The sequence below is a fragment of the Thunnus albacares genome, chromosome 24 (assembly GCF_914725855.1).
Source record: "Thunnus albacares chromosome 24, fThuAlb1.1, whole genome shotgun sequence".
Lineage (NCBI taxonomy): Eukaryota > Metazoa > Chordata > Actinopteri > Scombriformes > Scombridae > Thunnus > Thunnus albacares.
Genome location: NC_058129.1, coordinates 17,800,624 through 17,816,924, shown reverse-complemented (window position 1 = coordinate 17,816,924; position 16,301 = coordinate 17,800,624). Strand labels below are relative to the sequence as shown.

Below are 16,301 nucleotides of genomic sequence, written 5' to 3'. Positions count from 1 at the left end.
CTGATAAACTTCCTGCCACTCTGGCAACAGGCATTACTGTTCTGTAAATCCATATTGACACTGACATTTTGAGCTTCAGACTAGCAACAGCAATGTGACCTTCACTGTTTCTGTAACAACAGGACACCCAATCATGTGGAAAACACAACAGAGCAGCCCAGGCAGGCCCTGCAGAGGGGGGGAGGAGGCAGGAGGCCACTTCCTCTACTGCAACAATAGATCAAACTGCAGTGAAGGAGGAAACAGGTTTTATTATAATGAGATTCTGTTGCAACATAACCAATTTCCCCCGTTTTTAGTGTCTGTTAGTTATCAAATTGTCAACAGAAACATTACCAACCACCCACTGTAGGACCACAGCAGAATGTTTTAGCCTTTATTAGAAATCACACAGACTTTACAATACAACTAACCATTTTGTTAACCATTGTAGAGATTTGAATGCATAAGAAAATCACTTAGCAAACTCTTAAATCTTGCTTGAATTTTATTTATCCATCACAGTAAACATTAAGTCAGCATTGCTTTTTTGTCAAAGTAACATAGCTTAACGACTTACATCAAACTTGATGTTTCCTGTGATGGATTACATAATGCAAGAAAGTTTTAAGAGTAGGCTAACTGATTTTCATAGCAATGTGGATATGTTATATGGCATATAGCATATGGAAACATATGGAACGTATGGATTCTTGAAACAGTAGGAAAATATACCAGAAAGTCTAAAAACAGCATAGAATGCATTCAAAAATGGTTTGCAAAAATGAAAAATATATATAATTTGTAGTTGAGTAGATGAAAAACAGTAGTGTAGTTCTTTTAAAATGCACTGTAGTCATTTTTAACAGTGCAACAGCTCACCACTTGGTTGGACTTTGAGTTTTGGACATCAAAGTTATGTCAACACATTTGTTTATGTTTCCATATTCAAATTCATATTACTGACCTGCACAAACTATACAAAACTCAATACCATATCATGATATTTGGTTTCCATTGTTTATTTAAATAGTAATTTAAATATGTACTTGATCTACAGAAGATTGATGGCCAACTATTTTGAAATTGATTAATTGTTTTGATTAATTTTCTGGTTCCAGCATCTTAAATGTGAATATGATCTGATTTCTTTGGTCTTGCATTTGTGTATTACTTAAAGTATTTTGTATGTTTTAAATGCTACTTAAATCCCTTGTCCTACTAAAAGTCCAGTTCACCCCTGGTTCCCCTAAACCTAAACCCTACAAATGGCAGCATTGAATCTGCATTCTGCATTAGATTACTAATCTGTTCACAGCCTACGAGAAAGACTATTTCTCGATACAAGTATTTTGGGATTTCACTCAATCTTCTTGACAGGCTCTGGTAGATCTCCATGGAGATCTCAGTCCCCCTCAGAGCCTTGACTTCATTAATCTCAGTGTACTTCACAAACACTAAAACAATGCACTGTTTGCTTTGCTGCCTGTGACTTAAATGAGTTCTACATGCCCGACCATACGTGGGGGTCAGGGTTACATATTATCTTGGTGCAGGACGAGGGGTTATTGATGTGTGGCGAAGCATGTTTGCACAATGTGTTCCGCAGCTGAGTTATTGGCTATCTCCCCTCTGCGAAACCCGGTTAACCCAACATTTATCAACAACAAGGCTTGTTACCATAGAGTTTAAAGGAGCTATAAGTAACAGGGAACTCTTGAGAGACAGTCAGCAGCAGGTTCCTTCTGCAGATCCTCAACATCAGCAGCAGGAAATTGTAATCATGGTAAGCTTCAACAGTTTTACACCTTTAATGTTTTGCTTTCTTCTTCAGTATGAGTAGAAACTGAAATGTGCAATTTCATTCTTTTATCTATTGCAATCCAACATGACCTCTATTTCTATACTTCCCCAGCGTGAATGCCTCTCTGTCCATGTTGGTCAAGCTGGCGTCCAGATGGGCAATGCATGCTGGGAGCTGTACTGCCTGGAGCACGGCATCCAGCCGGACGGTCAGATGCCCAGTGACAAGACCATTGGAGGTGGAGATGACTCCTTCAACACCTTCTTCAGCGAGACTGGAGCTGGCAAACATGTTCCCAGAGCTGTCTTTGTAGACTTGGAGCCAACTGTCATTGGTGAGATTATTATTTTCTGATGCAAATTCAATGTTGGGCTGTATTTGGGAACCACTGACTGTATAGTTAGTGTTTTCTGATTACAGATGAGGTACGTACAGGAACCTACCGCCAACTCTTCCATCCTGAGCAGCTGATCACTGGAAAGGAAGATGCAGCCAACAACTACGCTCGAGGTCATTACACCATCGGCAAGGAGTTAATTGACCTGGTTCTTGATAGAATTCGTAAACTGGTGAGATTTCCTGCCATAGGTTCACATTTCAGCTCAGAGCATAATCAAGAATGGATTAAAGATTCTGTTGTCTAATTTTTGATTATCTGCAGGCTGACCAGTGCACAGGGCTCCAGGGTTTCCTCATCTTCCACTCCTTTGGAGGAGGAACTGGCTCTGGCTTCACCTCTCTGCTGATGGAGCGTCTCTCTGTAGACTATGGCAAGAAGTCCAAGCTGGAGTTTGCAGTTTACCCAGCTCCCCAGGTGTCTACAGCTGTGGTGGAGCCCTACAACTCCATCCTGACCACCCACACCACCCTGGAGCACTCTGACTGCGCCTTCATGGTGGACAATGAGGCCATCTATGACCTCTGCCGCAGGAACCTGGACATCGAGCGTCCCACCTACACCAACCTCAACAGGCTGATTGGACAGATTGTCTCCTCCATCACAGCCTCCCTGCGCTTCGATGGAGCCTTGAACGTAGACCTGACAGAGTTCCAGACCAACTTGGTGCCCTACCCTCGTATCCACTTCCCACTGGCCACCTACGCCCCAGTTATTTCAGCAGAGAAGGCCTATCATGAGCAGCTGTCAGTAGCAGAGATAACCAATGCCTGTTTCGAGCCGGCCAATCAGATGGTGAAATGCGATCCTCGTCACGGCAAGTACATGGCCTGCTGCCTGCTGTACCGTGGCGACATTGTGCCCAAAGACGTCAACTCTGCCATCGCCACCATCAAAACAAAGCGCACCATCCAGTTTGTGGACTGGTGCCCCACAGGCTTCAAGGTGGGCATCAACTACCAGCCTCCCACTGTGGTTCCTGGAGGAGACCTGGCCAAGGTGCAGAGGGCCGTGTGCATGCTGAGCAACACCACCGCCATCGCTGAGGCCTGGGCTCGACTCAACCACAAATTTGACCTGATGTATGCCAAGAGGGCCTTTGTCCACTGGTACGTAGGAGAAGGGATGGAGGAGGGAGAGTTCTCAGAGGCCAGAGAGGACATGGCTGCCCTGGAGAAGGATTATGAAGAGGTGGGAACTGACAGCGTTGGGGAGGAGGATGAAGGTGAAGAGTATTAGGTCACAAACATCTACAGTTTGCTGTGGCTCCATTTCAGACCGCCGCACTCAACTCGGATTTTATGGCTCAGCAATGTTAGAATCATTCCTTTTTAAATTCTGCACTCTCTGAGTTTAGTGCCTCATGTTTTTCATGCAAACTAATAAGAGAACATAAAGTCATTCTTTGTCCTGTGTTTACTTTAGTTCAGGTGTCTTAAACGGAAACTATCTGCAAACTAACTGACTGTATTTCAATTGTAGCAAAACTGCACCAATGTCGGTCATTTATTTTACACTGCAAAACAAGAATATTACACAGAAATAAACGATAACTGTAAGAATTTTTCTGGTTTATTTGTGTTAAATTGTGTTAGATAGGTAACTAAATTTTGTTAGTTACCTAAGACTGCACACCCGAACACTGTGTTCATCGTAGCCAGTGATTTCAACCACCGCAACCTTTAGAATATCCCCCCAAAGTACAATCAGCATGTGAGCTTTCCGATGAGGGAGAGTAACTTTCTCAACCAAGTCTACAACAACATGAGAGGTGCCTACAAGGCTGTGCCGTGGCAGCACTTCGGACAGTCCGACTACATCTCAGTGTTCCTCTATCCACCCTACAGACAACTCCTCAAGCAAGCTCCTCCAGTAAGTAAAATTGTTAACAAAGATGAAGGTGAAGAGTATTAGGTCACAGAAACATTAGCACATGCTACATTAGCACATGCATCGAGATCATTGTTCCCACAAAACGCTGACATAGACATATCCAAACCAAAAACTCTGAATTAATTGTAGTTCGGTCCATGCTATGCACTCACGCCACTGCATTTGTCTCAGACAACACTGAAGACTACAAAAAGACCAGATATGACCTGAGCAGATCAATCAAAGATGCCAAGAGGCAGTACAGATTGAAGCTGGAGGGATACTACTCCACCCCAGATTCCTGGCGCATGTGGCAATGCCTGCAACACATCACAGATTACCAGCAGAGGAGCAGGGGGGCCACAACAAGCCAAGCCACACTGCCAGGTTAGCTGAATGAGTACTATGCTCGCTTCGAGGCCCTCATTACCATCTGACAGAGAGGGATTTTGGCCACGGAGCGCACACAGAACACATCGCTCGCTGTGTCATCAGCGGATGTGCGTAAGGCTCTGAGGGGAATAAACCCACAGAAGGCAGCTGGCCCAGACAACATCCCGGGCATGCAATCAGGGTTTGCTCATCGGAGCTGACTGATGTGTTGGCAGACATTTATAATGTGTCACTCACACAAGCTTCTGTGCCCACCTGCTTCAAGTCCACCACCATTGTGCCCTTCCCAAAGAAAAGCATTGTGACCTGCTTAAATGACTATCATCCCATTGCACTCACCCCAATCACAATAAAGTGTTTAGAGAGGATAATCAAAGAAGGATGTTCAGTATTCACACAACTAAAACATGATTGAATTTCAACTGTAGCAAAATTGCACCAATGTCCGTCATTTATGTTACACTGCAAAACAAGAATATTACACAGAAAATAAAGATAACTGTAAGCATTTGTCTGGTTTAAAATGTGTCAGAGAGGTAACTAAATTCTGTCTGGTAACAATGAGAGTCCTAGCTGGAATGTTGTAACCACCGCCTCCCTATTGTGTGCTGATGATTAGTTTCTCCCTCTAGCTCTGTGTGTACTCCAGCAACAAGAGTATTTGCTTCTGAATGCAATGCACACACACCTCTTTGAACAACTATTTTGCCTGTGAACATCAGCTGACATCCGAGAGCAAACAAGACCTGAGGAAAGAGTAACTAGGGAAACTAAATGGGAGCATGTTCTGGCAGTCCTTACTTGGCAGTTGCACACAGTTTTTCATTATGTCTCTAGGGTTACCTTCAGATGCAGAGGTGAAACATTTAACAACTATCTGAACTCATACAATGAATTGATAGAAACACAATAGTTTTTTAATCAAAAATGAACATTTCACTCTTGTCATGAAGGGAATGCCTCTGAAACAGCATCATTGAGCTCTTTAGAGCATTTTGATCAACAAATACCTTTTCAGTATCTGGTGAAAGTCTGCTAAAAACAATCATTCTTGTGGATGAAATTCCTTGGGAGTTGCTCATATGAACACACCATATATAATCCTTTGTAAATCTCTAGCTTGAGGTATTGCATGCACCCAGCCAACTCAATACAAACACCAAGCTGCTTTTCTCTGTCTTTGCAAAGTGCAGACAACCTTCAAGTGTGATAAAACTGTGTGGAAATATTCATCACACACATCTGTGCTCTGTAACCTGCTGTGTTGATCTCAAATGTCACCTGTCTTTGAGAGAAGTGTGCTCTGATATTTTCCCTAGGTGCCTGGCTATCTTTGCATAGCAAATGAATCTGTACCAAAGTGGTGATGCAACAGTGATCTGTAACAAAAGCCTATTCAGGTCACTCTGGGGAGGGATCCGTTTTCTTTCCTCTGTGAGCTTAGCAAATGTGCAGTGTTAACAGGGCCCACTCTTAATTTGGACAATGCTCTATGAAATTAAACTAAGCAATTCCCTTGGAGACAAAACCTATTTATGGAGGATCATGAGTTTGATCTAATATCAGGCAAACAAATGTGTCTACCATCACCAACTTGCTGAAGTGTTCTGAAACAATATGAAGCCCTATCTGTTCACTTATTGTAAACTGTTCTGCACAAGAAAAGCTAACAGGCCCTTAGTGTAAAAACATGAAATTGGAAGAGAGGGGTATGTGTCATATTTCACCACTAGTCAGGTTATTGTTGGTGGTTACTCATGAGTGTAACAACAGCCGTTATTCCTTAGATCTGTGCAGGGGAGCATACCAGTTGATTTTCTTTTTTATGCTCTTCTTCCTCCTCTGGTGTTTGCTTCTCCGGCTCCTCCAGTTACCACAACATGCCAGTCTGTTGCCTAGTGATGCTGCGCTATAAAGTAGCTTACTGCACTTGTACCTGACACAACATCCCCAACCACTCATCTCAGGTGAACAAGGGACTGCTTCAAGAGACGAAAACATGGTGAGAACCACTTTTATCTTATGTTTAAGCTCCATACATGAGTTATGTGGAGATAAAAAATTAAAAAAAACACAGAAATATAGATGTATTAGCTAGATGTGGACATATTGTGTGATATTAATTTGTCTGAGTTTGGTCATGATAGCTGAAGAGGCAGTTTGACAAAAATAAAGTTTAGCACTTGTATTTGGGACTTTTTGTGACAACACTTCTGTTTCTGTGTGATGTAAAAAGCAAACTGGGCACCTGCTAGAATTTAAAGCTGCAAACATGATCTTATCATATAATTCTGTAATAGATTTACAGTATGACCCTTACATTTTCAATCTTTTTTCTACTTCCCAAATGTGGGACACACTCATGGATGTCTTTTTTAAAAATGTTCCAGCAACTAATTTTGAACATACTGTATGCTGAGTGGTGCAGTCCCTCTAGATTAGCTCAGTTACTAGGTGTCTAAGGGATCAAGTAGCAGCTCCTCTCTTTGGGAAATACACCTTAGTGCTGGGTTGAACACAATGTCTTAATTACATAGAACACATTGGGAACATTTTTATGAAAAGTAACATGAGGTCTGAAATTGCTGTGGTGCCTAAACATGAGTTGTCGGCCTGCCATGACTTAATAAATGTAACTGATAGCAGAAACACTTAATTTATAATGACAATGAAAAATAAACTGTTTTTTTAAGTGGGTTGGTTATACCTGGCCGATACCCAATCATGTAGTAGTTATTGTTTTCTTTAATTAAAGAAGGGTAGAATAGTAGTTTGCAAGTAGTTTTCAACATCTGAACCACTTGTTCTTGCAGCGTGAATGTATCTCTGTCCACGTTGGCCAAGCTGGAGCTCAGATAGGCAATGCATGCTGGGAGCTCTACTGCCTGGAGCATGGTATCCAGCCAGACGGTCAGATGCCCAGCGACAAGACCATTGGAGGTGGAGATGACTCCTTCAACACCTTCTTCAGTGAGACTGGAGCTGGCAAACATGTTCCCAGAGCTGTCTTTGTGGACTTGGAGCCAACGGTCATCGGTAAGTTCATAGGGTTTTTTTGAAAGTTGAACTGATAACAAATAGTGATATTTTCTTGTTACGTTTTCTTACCTCAATCCTTACCATTCAGGATACAAAACCAGAGGAACTGGTTCTCCAAAGGTGAACTTTTGATTGTATTGTCAATGTTTTTCAATTACAGATGAAGTCCGCACAGGAACCTACCGCCAGCTCTTCCACCCTGAGCAGCTGATCACCGGAAAGGAAGATGCAGCCAACAACTACGCTCGAGGTCATTACACCATCGGCAAGGAGATCATCGACCTGGTTCTTGACAGGATTCGTAAACTGGTGAGATTGCCTTAGCAATAGTTTAATATTTAAGTTAAGATTGTAATCAGTAATGGCGTTAAGGTTTATTTTTTCCCTGTAGGCTGACCAGTGCACAGGGCTTCAGGGTTTCCTCATCTTCCACTCCTTTGGAGGAGGAACTGGCTCTGGCTTCACCTCTCTGCTGATGGAGCGTCTCTCTGTAGACTATGGCAAGAAGTCCAAGCTGGAGTTTGCCATCTATCCAGCCCCCCAGGTGTCTACAGCCGTGGTGGAGCCCTACAACTCCATCCTGACCACCCACACCACCCTGGAGCACTCTGATTGTGCCTTCATGGTGGACAACGAGGCCATCTACGACATCTGCCGCAGGAACCTGGACATCGAGCGTCCCACCTACACCAACCTCAACAGGCTGATTGGACAGATCGTCTCCTCCATCACCGCCTCCCTGCGCTTCGATGGAGCCTTGAATGTGGACCTGACAGAGTTCCAGACCAACTTGGTGCCCTACCCTCGTATCCACTTCCCTCTGGCCACCTACGCCCCAGTTATTTCAGCAGAGAAGGCCTATCATGAGCAGCTGTCAGTAGCAGAGATAACCAACGCCTGCTTCGAGCCGGCCAATCAGATGGTGAAATGCGATCCTCGCCATGGTAAGTACATGGCCTGCTGCCTGTTATTCCGTGGTGATGTGGTGCCAAAAGACGTCAACTCTGCCATCGCCACCATCAAAACAAAGCGCACCATCCAGTTTGTGGACTGGTGCCCCACAGGCTTCAAAGTGGGCATCAACTATCAGCCTCCCACTGTGGTTCCTGGAGGAGACCTGGCCAAAGTGCAGAGGGCTGTGTGCATGCTGAGCAACACCACCGCCATAGCCGAGGCCTGGGCTCGACTCGACCACAAGTTTGACCTGATGTACGCCAAGAGGGCATTCGTCCACTGGTACGTAGGAGAGGGGATGGAGGAGGGAGAGTTCTCAGAGGCCAGAGAAGACATGGCTGCACTGGAGAAGGATTATGAAGAGGTGGGAACTGACAGCATCGGGGATGAAGGAGAGGAAGAGGGGGAGGAATATTAAGTGTGAAATGACCAAACAAAACCAACACTAATTGGGTTCTTTTTAGGTCTGAGTATGCTCCAAACAAACTAGGTCATACATTGGTTGTCCGACCCCATCCATAGGCAAAGATATAACCTGTTCCACCCCAATTCTGCTGCAGGAAAGGGAGTTTTAGTTACTGCTGGATGACCCAAAAACCCCTTTATTTGAAGAATACTGAAACTTTTATGCCATTCATGTCCATTGCCCTATGGCATCAAGATTGTGTAAAAGTACATTTAATGACATATTAAGGATTATTTTTCATTGTGGTCTGATTGGAAGTTCTGTTAAAATGGTAATGAATGTTTTGTCCCTGTAGGTACTCCGATTCCTTCTGTTCTTTGTCTCCTTCCTGTGCAATGCTGTATAACAACAGGATTCTGTTCTAAGATTGTACACTCACTGTAAGGCTGTATTGTATAGCAAGAGAAGGCAAGGAAGAGAGTTTCAGAGTTGCTGAGAAATGCTAATTAGAAAATGTACATTTTAGAGTGTTATTCTATATTTGACAGATATTTATTTTTAAGTCAAGTCCTGAATGATCTGCAAAATTATGTTGCACAGCAGAACTTTTGTAATTATTTAGAGACTAAAAAGATGAATTTGGTGTCCAGATATCACTTTGCCTATGTGTCTTTGTCTTGGACCAATAAACTGAGATGTTTCTGTTGGTGTAGACACTGAACATTTAATTCCTCCTCACAGTCATGTGCAATGCCTTATATAACAACAAACCTCACCTAGGTTCTTTGATGGTGTTAGGAGTAGGAAGTAACATGAATAAACAAAGACTTATCATTTGTCACTCATATATAGTTTTAGCTTTTCATCATTTGAAATGTAAGTAAAGTTCTTGATGACAAAATTATTACCAAATAATCCTGTGTAATTTTGCGATATTAACTGACCAGAACAGAATTTCACATGAAGAGTCAACATACACTCCACATGGCAGTCCACATGGCAAAACTGAAGAGCCCATAAAGGTGTTATTGCTCGTTTTTACTGATGTGTTTTGGCACTGTTAAATGTGTTATATCCTCATAATGAGGTTTAACTAAGTCGTGAATTATAAATGAAACCAAAAGAATGAGTATACAATGAATGTAGTTACAGGCAGAGAAAGCAGAAAGACGTTTGAGGACATCTTATTATACTTTCAGTGAGTGTACTTCCCTACATGAGTCATGCTGCATTCAAGTACTCCTCATAAATTGTCCTTTTCAATTGCGGCTATCACTAATAAGACTGTTAGTGCACTCAGATTTCTTTATTAGGAAGAAATTACCGCAAAATGTAGCCTGCAGTCTGTTTTTGCCATAAATAAAGCAGCAGGGAGTGACTCCTCTATCTTGGTTCAAAACATAAGCAGCTGGACTTCTTAGCTTTCTGGTTGCCATCATGTGCCATAGAATTTATGTGATTTGAAAGTAATCGTCAATATAAAAGTCTCAAATGTGGCACAAACTGAGCCTAGGATCATCTCTGCCTCTAAGATAAGACAAATCAGTCAAAATTTCGTTCGCAGCGTCCATCAGATACAGCTCACATCGAAAAATACTGGAATATTCAGGGCTGGACCTGAAGGTAGCACCGCGAAACGTTCGCTCCCGCCGAGAGGGGATTCAAACTGCTGCTTAAGCCCCGCCCCATCCACAGACTATAAATACGACTGCCTCCATTTCCTCATCACAGTCCGCCTTCTGCATCCGATACTTCAACGTCGGCGAGAAGGAGAAAAATAATTCCAAAATGGTGAGTATGGATGGTGAAAATATCTAAAAATTCTCATTTAGGCAGCTATATTTAGGGGGAAAAGGTAGCAAGCTGTTACTGTAAGAAATAGAGCGCAGTTTTTGTATTAAATACATATTCGTCGTGATTAAACATCTGATTAATATATTTTGATAATTTATAGTTAATAGGCTACAAATAATCTGTATTATCCTGTAAAAATGACCTAAATAGTATATACGTATTAGTACTATAAGAACCGACGGTTGGCTGTTCTGGTTTTGATCCCGCGTGTCTGCGAACGTTATGTTACGTGACGTGGAACGAGGCCAAACTACTGGCGCAGTTTCAAATTTAAAAAAGTGATAGAAAATTACTGTTAAACCGTTAAAATAGCTCGTTTAAACTCTCCCAACATAAAAATGACACTATCAAAAAAGAGTCAGACGTTAGACCTTTAGATACCCGCGTAAAGGTGCGTTTTAAAGCAGGAACTGATACTTTGAGGGGATTTTTAAGGCGGAGAGTTGGACGGCGCCATCAGATAACGCCCCGGCCGTGATGGGAGCACAAAGGTAGGGTGTTGCAGTAAGTTAGGGTGGGGGCGGGGAGGATACCGCTTCCTGCCGGTATGGATTTTTCTTCCCTCCCCTCCCTGTTGAGCGCTTTTCACTGATCCTTTGCTGCTGTTCCGTCTCTGTTTGGGAGGGGCGGGAGAGCAGACTTATTTAAGCCGCCACCGGTCTGCAGTAACCCGGTCTGTGACTCAGCAGACATGATCATTAAGCCGCATGAAAGTCATCCCCTGCGGCTACGGACTGACGAAGTCTTCCCGCTCGATTACCTTGAAAGCGGATTTTGTACAAGTTAATTCAATATTGAAAGCCTTTGCAAGAGTACAAAAGATCGAAATATTACATGTGCGCCGATATTCACTTAAGCATGTCGTCATAAAAATGAATCGGCAGCCATTATAGATGATCAATAAATCGTTTCAGTTGAGGCAAGCAAAAATCTCTGGTTCCAGCTTCACAGAGGTCAAAAGAGGTCTGATGCTTTTTCTGTTTTTTATTTTAAATCGAACATTTATAAAACATTAATTTAAAAATCAAAGTTATATTTTTTTAATTTTTAAAAAAAAAAATTTTTTTTTGGACATTTTATAGACCAGTGGTTCTCAACCTGGGGGTCCTTGAATGGGTTCCAGGAGTCATAAGAATAATGGGGAATAATTTAATTTCACTATTTTATTGACTAGAACTGGCCCAAAGAAGGATTTATTCATGGGCTTCTGTTAATCTACCAATCTATAGATGGATATGAAATGGTTAAATCTTATCAGATGGGGATCTGTGAGGCTACATCTTATCAAATACAGTCCCCGCCTGACGTGTATCAATTAGGGGGTCATTGACACCAAAAAGGTTGAGAACTGGGGTTAACTTGAAATGTAAAGCAATTAGTTGCAGTCAACTTAACTTTAACTAGATTAAGGTGACATCAGACATAGATGGTTTTGCAATTTTGCTTGATAAGTGACTGGAACAGTTAATCAGTAATCAAAATATTTGCAGATTAATTCAATTAAAAAGGTTGATCACCTAATCAAATAATTGTTTTAGCTCTGCTTAATTGTTTTATTTTTATTTTTTTATAGTGACCAACATGTGTAGTGAGTGAGAACGTGTCAAACATTTTAGTTTTATCAGAAATGCTTAGCTGTTCTAAAAACTTAGATATTGGCACATTCATCACTTTAGCTGAGAATTAAAAATGAAACTAGAACATATGATGAGCAACAGTCTTATATGGAGGCTCTGAGTGAGTGAGTGATCTGGGTCATAGAGGGCACTGCAGATGAACAGCTGTATGACTGCAGAAATGACTGCTCATCCTCCCAGTACAAATTTTAAATCCGCTTAATGGTGCAGAATGACATAACTGACTGTGCTTCCTTTAGGATGATGTGGTAACTGATCTTTCTGTCTTTCTCTGCAGCGTGAGTGTATTTCTATGCATGTCGGCCAAGCCGGAGCCCAGATGGGCAATGCCTGCTGGGAGCTGTACTGCCTGGAGCACGGTATCCAGCCGGACGGTCAGATGCCCAGTGACAAGACCATCGGAGGTGGAGATGACTCCTTCAACACCTTCTTCAGCGAGACTGGAGCTGGCAAACACGTCCCCAGAGCTGTCTTTGTGGACTTGGAGCCAACTGTCATCGGTAAAAATGATTTCACTAAAAAAATACAAATAATAAATGCTGTAGAGATGATTTCTTTGTATCCAATTTATGTCCCAGATACTTAAGCCAAGAAATGTCTCTTGCAACATGATATAAAAACATTTGGGGTGTAAACTTATGTTTTTATTATTGATCAATAGGAGTAATATTATTTCTCATTGCTCTGCAGATGAAGTCCGCACAGGAACCTACCGCCAGCTCTTCCACCCTGAGCAGCTGATCACCGGAAAGGAAGATGCAGCCAACAACTACGCCAGAGGTCACTACACAGTCGGCAAGGAGATCATCGACCTGGTTCTTGACAGGACTCGTAAACTGGTGAGCTCATACACTCAAAACTAATAAGCCATTTTGGAGATGAAGCGTTTTCAGTCAGGGGAGACTTGACTTTACAACATTTTAACACCTTTTCTTTAACTTTCAGGCTGACCAGTGCACAGGGCTCCAGGGTTTCCTCATCTTCCACTCCTTCGGAGGAGGAACCGGCTCTGGCTTCACCTCTCTGCTGATGGAGCGTCTCTCTGTCGACTATGGCAAGAAGTCCAAGCTTGAGTTTGCAGTTTACCCAGCCCCCCAGGTGTCTACAGCTGTGGTGGAGCCCTACAACTCCATCCTGACCACCCACACCACCCTGGAGCACTCTGACTGCGCCTTCATGGTGGACAACGAGGCCATCTACGACATCTGCCGCAGAAACCTTGACATCGAGCGTCCCACCTACACCAACCTCAACAGGCTGATTGGACAGATCGTCTCCTCCATCACCGCCTCCCTGCGTTTCGACGGCGCCTTGAACGTGGACCTGACAGAGTTCCAGACCAACTTGGTGCCCTACCCTCGTATCCACTTCCCACTGGCCACCTACGCCCCAGTTATTTCAGCAGAGAAGGCCTATCATGAGCAGCTGTCCGTAGCTGACATCACCAACGCCTGCTTCGAACCGGCCAACCAGATGGTGAAATGCGATCCTCGTCATGGCAAGTACATGGCCTGCTGTCTGCTGTACCGTGGCGACGTTGTGCCCAAAGACGTCAACTCTGCCATCGCCACCATCAAAACCAAGCGCACCATCCAGTTTGTGGACTGGTGTCCCACAGGCTTCAAGGTGGGAATCAACTATCAGCCTCCCACTGTGGTTCCTGGAGGAGACCTGGCCAAGGTGCAGAGGGCCGTGTGCATGCTGAGCAACACCACCGCCATCGCCGAGGCCTGGGCTCGACTCGACCACAAGTTTGACCTGATGTACGCCAAGAGGGCCTTCGTCCACTGGTACGTAGGAGAAGGGATGGAGGAGGGAGAGTTCTCAGAGGCCAGAGAGGACATGGCTGCCCTGGAGAAGGATTATGAAGAGGTGGGAACTGACAGCGTCGGGGAGGAGGATGAAGGTGAAGAGTATTAGGTCACAAACATCTACAGCTTGCTGTGGCTCCATTTCAGACCGCCGCACTCAAAGAAAACCTCCACTCCAAAAAGGGTTTCACGGCTCAGCAATATTGGGACTCATTCCTTCTTAAATTCTGCACATTCCTGAGTTCAGTGCCTCATGTTTTTCATGCAAACCAATAAAGGAACATAAAGTCATTCTTTGTCCTGTGTTTTTACTTTAGTTCAGGTGTCTTTAAATGGAAACTATCTGCAAATAACTGGAATCTGGAAGAAGTATGAATGGCACATTTGAGTCTGAAATCAAAGTCTTCAATTTGTGTCATGAGAGTGTTTTATATTAAAACAAAAAGGTCTCTAAAACTGCAGCTTGTCACTTATAAAATCAGATTTGCTTCATACAAATAATAAAACCAGAACAAACCTCAGCTGACGCCAACGCCAGCTCCTCTAGATGCAGATTAAATGTCCATTTTATTTATATATATATATATATACATATAAATACATATAATCTGTAGGTCGGGGGGATAAAACCTTTAATCTTTGGTGCTGAGTGATCATTATGAAACTATTGTGATGTATCTTGGGTTTAGTCTAATTCTGGACCAGGCTAAATGCTGGAGCAGCTGGTTAATTTTAGGTTAAACCCACAGGAATACGTAGCAGAGAACAGGATATTATTTTGTAGGTCAGGACCAAAACAACAGATCACATGACGCAGAGCTGAAACAGGATGTATGAAGAGATAACGGTTGAGGCCTGTTTGAGATAAAGCCTGAACTAAACCTTCCTGCACTCACATCCGTACATTATTGTTCCTCCATCACAGGATTATTTCAGGTTTACATTAAAGTAAAGGCTGCACTTAATGATTATTGTCATTATCAATTAATTAGAAACAAAGTGCTCATCTTCAAATGTATTGTTTTGTCTGATCAGTAGTCCAACATGTAAAGATATGCAGAATGTATGACAGAAATGCTTCAAATTTTCACATTTGAGGAGGTGAAACCAGTACCTACTGGGCATTTTTGCTTAAAAAAATGGCTGAAAGGATTAATTGATTAAATATTTATTGACTAATTGTTGCAGCTCTGGATAAAATCATTTATCCTGAGATACAAAACTGTAGACAAGTAAAGCAAAATAAACAAGAAAAAACTAAATGCAAGTCCAACAAGAGCTCGCCATCAACTTCCAAACTAGATTATTTTCATTATCGATTAATCTGTTGAGATTTATCCTGATTAATCATCTATGAAAATGTAAAAAAAAAACAGTGAAAAGATGCATTTATGGTCCCTCAGACACCACAGTGACGTCTGACTAACAGTTTTAAACCTTCAGATGTTCAGTTCACTAAAGAAAAGGAGCAAATCGGCACAAATGAGGAGCCGGAACCTGAAAATATTCAGTGTTTTTGCTTGAAAAATGACAAATAGTTGCTGATTAATTTTCTGTCAATCGATCAGTCGTTGCAGCTTGATTCCAAACTGCCCTCCTACACTTTTATTTTACACTTTTTACCTGCACAAGACGATCAATAAATAGAGAAATAAACCGTTAACCCTGTCAGAACCTCCAGTTCATCATTAGTCTTAAAATGATCTCATCTGCTTGTGTTTTTAATAATTTACACTCTACAGTAGGTGTTGACCTTTGACCTCTATGAAGTCAGAAGGATCAGTGTCACGTTTGACTTTTTCCATTTTTAGTTCATAGTCGAGACTGAAGTCTAACGAAGAAAAAAAAGATAAATCCTGAATAAAAAATAAACTTGAAATAGGAGAAAATATTAAATTAATAATAAAAATTGCTAAATTTATATACAATGCTACTAAAATAAATACATTGATGATAGTGGTTTAAATAAAAATACATATATAGTATATTGTATAATTTTGCCCTCGCCTCAAAAGTCTTTAATGCAACTATTCACATTAAATATTTCCTCATTTTCAAACAGATCTGGTTGTTCTGAAAAATAAAATGTGTCCATATTGAAAACATATGATAAGAAATGGATAAAAAGTAACAAAAAAACCCACAAAATTTGGCC

The 16,301-nt window shown here is 42.2% G+C and overlaps 4 protein-coding genes and 1 long non-coding RNA gene across 7 annotated transcripts in view; 3 read left to right on the top strand and 2 right to left on the bottom strand.

Moving 5' to 3' along the window:
* The window catches only part of LOC122976244, a 1,153,509-nt gene that overhangs the window by 420,858 nt on the left and 716,350 nt on the right, over nt 1-16,301 (bottom strand). The gene's annotated exons all lie outside the window — the stretch shown is intronic.
* Nucleotides 1,853-9,556, top strand: LOC122976269 (tubulin alpha-1A chain-like). 2 transcript variants are annotated; one of them, XM_044344674.1, is made up of 4 exons: nt 6,430-6,447; nt 7,259-7,481; nt 7,645-7,793; nt 7,876-9,556. In XM_044344674.1, the coding sequence occupies exons 1-4, from the start codon at nt 6,445-6,447 to the stop codon at nt 8,854-8,856; spliced, it is 1,356 nt and encodes a 451-aa protein (XP_044200609.1). In that variant the 5' UTR covers nt 6,430-6,444; the 3' UTR covers nt 8,857-9,556. The 2 variants fall into 2 exon arrangements, with proteins under 2 accessions (XP_044200608.1, XP_044200609.1); XM_044344673.1 differs by lacking the exons at nt 6,430-6,447; nt 7,259-7,481 and adding an exon at nt 1,853-2,117.
* Nucleotides 2,474-14,437, top strand: LOC122976279 (tubulin alpha-8 chain). 2 transcript variants are annotated; one of them, XM_044344694.1, is made up of 2 exons: nt 2,474-3,428; nt 14,265-14,437. In XM_044344694.1, the coding sequence occupies exon 1, from the start codon at nt 2,529-2,531 to the stop codon at nt 3,417-3,419; it is 891 nt and encodes a 296-aa protein (XP_044200629.1). In that variant the 5' UTR covers nt 2,474-2,528; the 3' UTR covers nt 3,420-3,428; nt 14,265-14,437. The 2 variants fall into 2 exon arrangements, with proteins under 2 accessions (XP_044200629.1, XP_044200628.1); XM_044344693.1 differs by having other exon boundaries at nt 2,474-3,436; nt 14,273-14,437.
* On the bottom strand, nt 3,384-11,526 carry LOC122976296. The gene is made up of 3 exons (XR_006400894.1): nt 11,515-11,526; nt 10,538-10,540; nt 3,384-3,471 (listed from the first exon to the last, which is right to left on the bottom strand). It is a non-coding gene; the product is annotated as an uncharacterized LOC122976296 (long non-coding RNA).
* LOC122976270 (tubulin alpha chain-like) lies at nt 10,539-14,437 on the top strand. Its single transcript, XM_044344675.1, has 4 exons — nt 10,539-10,635; nt 12,613-12,835; nt 13,026-13,174; nt 13,281-14,437. Exons 1-4 carry the CDS (start codon nt 10,633-10,635, stop codon nt 14,253-14,255), a joined length of 1,350 nt encoding a protein of 449 aa, XP_044200610.1. The 5' UTR covers nt 10,539-10,632; the 3' UTR covers nt 14,256-14,437.